The sequence below is a fragment of the Puma concolor genome, chromosome D4, assembly GCF_028749965.1.
Source record: "Puma concolor isolate L17-30 chromosome D4, mPumCon1.1.hap2, whole genome shotgun sequence".
In the NCBI taxonomy this organism is placed as follows: Eukaryota; Metazoa; Chordata; class Mammalia; order Carnivora; family Felidae; genus Puma; species Puma concolor.
In genome coordinates, this window is record NC_141679.1 from 44658528 (window position 1) to 44665785 (window position 7258).

Genomic DNA, 7258 nt, shown 5'->3' on the forward strand with positions numbered 1-7258 from the left:
TTAAAAGCTTTCATTCATCTAGAATTAGATTTCAGTCTAAGAGAAGGAAGGATTACATGCTTTTAGTTTTTTTTTTTATTTTTTTTTATTTTTAAGAGACAGAGACAGAGCACAAGCGGGGGAGGGGAGGGACAGAGAGAGGAGACCCAGAATCCGATGCAGACTCCAGGCTCTGAGCTGTCAGCACTGAGTCTGACACAGGGGTCGAACTCACAAACCGTGAGATCACGACCCGAGCCGAAGTCGGACGCTCAACTGACTGAGCCACCCAGGCGCCCCAGGATCACATGCTTTTAAATGGTCCCTTGCTTGATAAAGATTCATGTTAAAACTTTTTACAGACACAGTAAAAAAGTTTCCCTGCTAAACTGTACACAAGCAGTTTAATCAGTATAAAATGATTCCTAATAAACAGCATTAACTATGTGTAAGCGACCTTGGAGTAAGAAGGTGGGATCCAATCAGACGTGCTCAGTTCCCTCCATCTGCCTAGCACTGGTTTTAAATCTTTGGGTGTCAGTTGAGTGTCAAAGGCATTTGCATGTTTGCTCCTATTAGAACTTTCTGAAACAGGCCCTGTTTGCTCCAGATTTATCACTCTCCTGCTCTTCTGGAGATTATTGGTCACCTTCACCCCTTCCTAACTGAAAAAGGCACTGGGCTGTCATTACAGCCAGGAATGGTGGGCTGGCCCAGCGGGAGGGGCAGGCTAGCGTGAAGGTGGCCATCTTTGCCTGTGTCAGGTGCTCACTCTCTGTGTCCTTCTCGCAGGCACATCCTCATCTGCCTCGCTGCCTACCTGGGCTGTGTATGCTTTGCCTACTTTGATGCAGCCTCCGAGATCCCTGAGCAGGGCCCCGTCATCAAGTTCTGGCCCAGCGAGAAGTGGGCCTTCATCGGCGTGCCTTACGTGTCCCTCCTGTGTGCCAGCAAGAAATCACCAGTCAAGATCACGTGATGGCATGGCCGTGGTGGCTTGGCTTCTCTGCTTATTTTCCCTGATGCACAGGCTCCCTTTGCCAGGAAAGACATTCGGGGGTTTGCAGAGTCCAGGGTAGGGCCTGTCTTTTAAAAGTTCTGTTCCCTTGGGCTCAACTAACGTGTCTGTGGCCCGCCAGGACTCTACCATGCAGGGGGAGGAAGGTCTTCCCCTTTCCCAAAGATGGAAAGTGGAGGGCTGAGGGGGGCACCAGGTGGAACTTCTCAGCCTCTTCCAGATACAGTAGTTTGTTGGGCTGTATCCTTTCTGGCAATGGCAGAGCAGTCCCTCGGGGAGCCCATTTCCCAGTGGGAGATGGGTCCAGACTCGACCATTCCCATGTGCTCTCCGTGTCAACTCTCCTGCTGACTGACAGGCCCTGTGACAGACTCAGACCTCTGTCTGATGGAAGATCCCAGGGATTTTCATTTGAGGAAACTGTCCTAAAACAAGACCAAGCCAATGAAATCCACACAGGGCTAATGGCTAAGGAGGCATCCATGTAGAGCTCTCCGTAACCAGGTTTTACATGCACTTGTGAATCTTTTCTCTACTACCTCTGCTGAGAGATGGGGATTTGACTTCAGAGGAGGGTGAAGCAGACGAGAAAAACCCTCTGTGCCAAAAGCTACACTCTGCTTTAAGCCATTCTTGAAGATGAGCACAATTTTTAGATGTGGACATTGTTGGCCCCCTCCCCAAACCAACGGTCTCACACACACACACACACACACACACACACACAGGATAGTTGTGGTGTGAACAGGTCTGCACACAGACCCCGGCTCCTTAGTGCCGAGCTCCGTAAGGTCAGGCCTCATGACAGTCACGGTGGGAGTCCTGCCTGGTTCAACGTCTGGAGCAGACATGAAGTTCTGGAAACTTGTGCTGATTAGAAGCCTTCTGGATGCTCTTCCATTTGGAAGTTATCCCCCAAAATGTCACCTCTTCTTTCTGCAAGATTTCCTGCGGGAATCATACTCCATATTCTCCCAGTACAAGGTGCTTCCTGTGGTTTCTCCGAGGATTTGATAGCTGCTCTTCTCTAGAACTGTGGCTCTTTGGGTCGTGGGTGCAGCAGGCAATGCTGTTGGCCTTCTCAGTTTTTCCTCACCTGAAGGGACACTAGCCAAAACTAATCTCTTCATTGGGCCGACTGAAGACTTTAAAACGGTCATCAAGGTGTGAGGGGGAATGCATGACCTCAGGGATACTCACTTTAACTGACATCTCCTGCTTTGCAACATTCCATCATGAAAGAGGGCGGGACATCCTTGTGTGGATGGGAGTCCTGTCGCTAAGGATCTAATAATTGGGCAGGACCAGCGCGTGGCAGGTCTAGGAACTTTGGCTCCAGTTAGAAGTTGCACAGGATCGAAGGTGAAAAGTCCAATAAGGAACTGAACTGAGAGTTTAAAAATGAAGGACTTTATTCTGCTTCTGTGGTTTTCAAGTTATTTTTAGCAGAACCCTATCTGCAATAAGAAACCATCAAGGAACCCAAATGTGTGATAGATGGTGCATTCTAGTAGTTTAAATTTAAGGCTAAACTTCTACATTTCCCTTAATATCATGCAGCGAAAAATGCAAGTTAAATTGGTGGTTTTCCATGGTAAAAAATTTGGGATTGAATGAGTGTACCCTGTTTATTATAGCTTAAAAATATACTTTAAAAATGGTATTTAAGTATTTGTGGGGCTTCTAGTGCACTTCTGAGACCTAGGTGGTTCATGAACTACCTAGAGTTTTGTTTTGTTTTTTAAATTTTTAATGTTTATTTTTGAGAGAAAGAGACAGAGCACAAATGGGGGAGGGGCAGAGAGAGAGAGGGAGACACAGAATCCGAAGGAAAATCTGAGCTGTCAGCACAGAGCCCAACATGGGGCTTGAACCCACAAACTGTGAGATCATGACCTGAACTGGAGTCAGATGCTTAACCAACTGAGCCACCCAGGTGCCCTGGAACCACCTAGAGTTTTAAAACTGCTGTTCAGTCTTTTGGGTTTAAAGTCTAGAATTTTTCCAAAGGGAATTAGACTGTCCTCACTTCAGATGGACTTCCCAGGTTTGGATTCTGGTGTCATTCATTCTGGAGTATAAAAATGCTCCAAAGTAGGGGGAAGCTTTGATTTACTTTAAGTCCAGCTGTCTTAGTGTGGAAGCATACATGAGGAGAAGGGGCCGTGGGAAGTGTTTGTGCTCTATGGGAGGTTTAATTTCCATCTCAAGGGCTCCTCAGTGATGAGAGCATTGTTCCAGCAGTTAAGGAGGGTGTGGGTCTCTCGATCAGGTAAAGGGGTAGGTCCCTGGGGAACACCACCTTCTAACTCCCAACTCTTTGACCTTACTCTTCTGGAAATTTCTTAGTGTCCTTTGGAAATAGAGATAAGCTGGGACTGCTGGAAATGAGGAAATAAGTGCCCTGACAGGGCTGTTTCCATCTACCTTCTACAAGAAGAATGGCTTAGTTAAGATGTCAGAAGGAATGCTTTTGTTGTAAAAAAAACAACAACAAAAAAACAAAAACAAAAAGAAAAAACAAAACAAAACAAAAACCAAAAACCAAACCAGAAGGCCCTTCTAGAGATTGGTTTTGATGAGCTAAGGGCTGATAACAGATATGGAATGGGGTATATTTTAGGAGGACAAAAACATAACTTCTACTTTTGAACAAAAATCGCTATGGCTTGTTAGTGTGAAGATGGTAAATCAAGAAAGTAGGAGTTTAAAGATTTTATTTGAAGTTAGGTTTATGGCATCATTCATGTTTATATTTACGATGCTTTTATAGCACTCCAGGCTCTTGAAGAGAATTAGAAAGCTGCAGGAAAGTTGAAGAGAAAAAAGTAGTCTGCATTTTTATTGTCCAAGGACAATCATTGTTAATATTTTGGCATTTTGGTGTATTTCCTCATCTTTTTTTTCTTCTCCCAATAGAGTTGTAAATAGAGGTCTTTTAGCATGCACAGTTCATCTGGTAGCTCGAATGGAATATAAATGTCAGTTGTGTATTTTCCGCGAAGAGCAGCTTTTGGAATACACTTGAGTTAGCTCTGCACTTGAGAGCTTATCACTGGATTCTGACTTACTGCTGAGTCTTTTTACATTGAGCCGGACATGAATAGGTCCTGAGAAATAATGAACCGAAATCTACTTTTTGTTAGGCCTCTGCACTTGGGTTGACGAACTACAGAAAATAGCTATTTGATAGGTGGCTCTGCAGGTTGTGAGGTTTTCAGATTTTAAAAAAGTGAATAGCTTATTGATGTGCAATCAAGAATCTTTGTTTGTTTTTTTCCCCCTGATAACGCAGGGAAGTGGAAAGTTGACATTCGGGAATTAGGTCATGGCTGTTACTCACCGTGGCAGTCAGATACTTGTTCTGCTTAGATAGAATTTGCCTGATGGAACTGGATCTAGGATATTAAACATTAGTATCCTAGTTATCAAGGAATCACTTAAGTCAGCGATTCTTATTTTTTTAGTGTTTGGTTGAATGCAGACTTTTAAGAAAGCTTTTCTCCTTTTGATGATGATTAGGATTATACTATTAGCATGTCAGTGAATATATTTAAGGTGTGTGGGAGAGGAGATACCTGAATCTGTTCGGTAACAGGCTACTTTTGGGGGAAATCTGCCTGTCCCTCTGATTAGTGCCTACTACGTTCATTATGGATCAGAGATGTTCTGTTGGGGGACCTAAGCTCAATGGTCATCAAGCACAGACTTTCTAAAAATACCGTAACTTGTTCTATTTATTGGCTTTCTCAGGTGTGTAAAAGCTGCTCACCAGTTCCTCATGCTTACGTGAGCCAGGGCCATGTTGGGGGCTCTGAGAGTGGGGTAGAGTCTTCCTTGGCTCTTTGTCCCATGGGGCTGGCATGAGACCATCTCTGAGGGACAGGTGAGGGCTGAAGCTTGCCCAACCGGAGCCCCTCTCCTAGCTCCTTTCCCCCAGATGAGCTTGGAGCCTTTCATTGCCAGCTCTTGGCCGGGGTGCTCCCATTCCAGCTGGCCAAAGAGAATGCTTGGGCCAGGTTGGGGTGCTTAATGGATTTTACATACTCCTACAGGCAAAAAAAAAAAAAAAAAAAAAAAAAAAGCCTCTAAAGGACTGATTGTTTAAATTGTTTCTTTCTGTGTATGTTAAACCAGGTTTAAGACTATTTTATAATCACAGTATGTAATCAGAGCATATATAGTATTTTTAGACCTATTCCTTGTTTTATACTTTAGATAGGTTGTGCCGTCTTAGGGTGGTGTGCCCAGTGGCTGTGGGAGCAGTTAATGTCCATTGTTTGGGAGCGTTTTAAGGCCTTTTGAAATGGAGCTTTTGCACTTTATACTATTTTTGGGAACTATGAGTTATATTTCAATATTAAAGCCATAAGTGGCGTTTTCTGTGAATGAAAATATGTTTATGTTTGTGTTTGTTTCCAAAATGATTCTGAAATATCTGAAAGGGAAAAATGCATCTAATGGGTTGGAGAGCAAAGCACATTTTCCTGAATTAGTTTGAGTGAATTTGGGTAGCCTTGCTATTCAACATACTTAGGATTAGCGTAGTTGTTTCTTCTCAGAGCTGTGAAATTAACACACCAAAGTATTTCCAGTACAAAGTGCCTAAAAACAGATTATTTTTATTAGAAGGTCTAGAATTAAGTCATGGATGTAAAAGCTCAAATATAGAAAACTACTCTATGCTGGATTTTCCCCAGTCATTGGAAGGAGGATCATATAACATTTCAAAATAGTAAATGACTTTATTTAGCAGGGAAGTTCCTATGTATTTTGATGTTTATTTTTGAGAGAGAGAGACAGAGCGAGCATGAGTGGGGGGAGGGGCAGAGAGCGAGGGAGGCACAGAAGTCGAAGGAGGCTCCAGGCTGTGAGCTGTCAGCACGGAGCCTGACACGGAGCTCGAACCCATGGAACTGTGAAATCAAGGCTTGAGCCCGAGTCGGACGCTCAACCGACTGGGCCACCCAAGTGCCCCCGGAAAGTTCTAGGTGTACCTATTTTGCTTAATTTTCTATGATTAAAAAAAATTGTTATTAAAGACTTCATAGGCCATGATATTGGAAAGAATAATGTGACCATCAAAACAAAGACAGGATCGTTACAGTGGCTTTTTTTTTAGACTTTTTTTCTGGCCTGGAAGAGATCAGGAGTAGCCACAGAGCCTTTTGACAATCTGATGGGAGTAGGGTCTTCTCCCCAGGAAAACGCCTATAGGTAGAGTTCTCTGGGAACTCAGGTTCCCTGGAAGCCACCCAACTCCTGCAGGAACAGGGCACCAGGCCAGGATCCAAATCCCATTTCTGGTGCGGAAATTGGGATCTCCACTGCCTTGCTATGCCACTGCCCTCTAAGACCAGTGTTCCGCCCCTCCTCTCCTCCGTCAGGACTTTACCCTCTGAGGGGCTGGAGGGGGCAGCCCCGGGGTGCTGGGAATGTACAACTGAAGTGTCCTCAACAAAAGAGGAGCTTACACTTTCCTCCAGCCTCTTTCCTGGCTTATAGTTTCAGACACTCCGTAAGATTTTATCTGGGTCTGTCATATTCTGCCTTCTGTATTGTTGGATTTTTCCATAATAAAAAAATTAAGAGGTAGAGTATTTGGGGGTTATGTCCTTCATTCTCTCTGGGGCGGGGCTCAGCCACCTTCCTGCCCATCTCAGGGGGACCCTGGCCGCCTGTCTTTCCAGCTTAAGCGTTTGTCTTCAGTGGGCACTTCTGTTTCTGACCATCTGCAGGCCTGGGGACACCCCATTTAACCTGGGAAGTCTCTCTGGGTGGTAATGCACACAAAGGGAAAGATCAACCTCACATGTTTTTTGGTTGGTTGATTTTATAGCATGAAGACAAAACATTTGCTTCAGCTGCTTTTACCACTGAGAAGAGAGACCACAGCACTATCTTAAAAATTCCACAAGTAGCAGTAAAATCAGTAGCTTTTGTAGTAAGGCTAGTCACAAGAAAGTGGCTTAAGGTAAGGCCAGGAGCATGACGAGACACAAAATGGATGGTGGCACTGGTGACATTTGCTAGGGAAGGAAGTCTGTGAACAAAGAAAGCCATAGCTAGAGTGGGAAGGACCAGGAGAGACTCCTGGAGTAATATCGCCATCTTGTGGCCTTTTCAGGTATTCCTTTCAGTGGCACTCGAAGCTCTTCCCAATTGCCAATCACCCCAGAGCTCAGTGTAATTATTTCAAAAACTCCAAATTACACGGCTTCTTTCTGTGTCCACATATGCTTTCCTGTTTTTGTTTTTTTA

General features: G+C 44.4%; 1 protein-coding gene across 1 annotated transcript in view; it reads left to right on the plus strand.

Annotated features, from left to right (window-relative positions):
• Positions 1-6597, plus strand: part of ACER2 (alkaline ceramidase 2) — a 36549-nt gene extending 29952 nt beyond the window's left edge. The window contains exon 6 of the mRNA XM_086685386.1: positions 772-6597. Within this exon, the coding sequence (XP_086541512.1) occupies positions 772-958 (187 nt within the window). The 3' untranslated portion in view covers positions 959-6597. The remainder of the gene's footprint in view (positions 1-771) is intronic.
• The last annotated feature ends 661 nt before the right edge of the window (positions 6598-7258 follow it).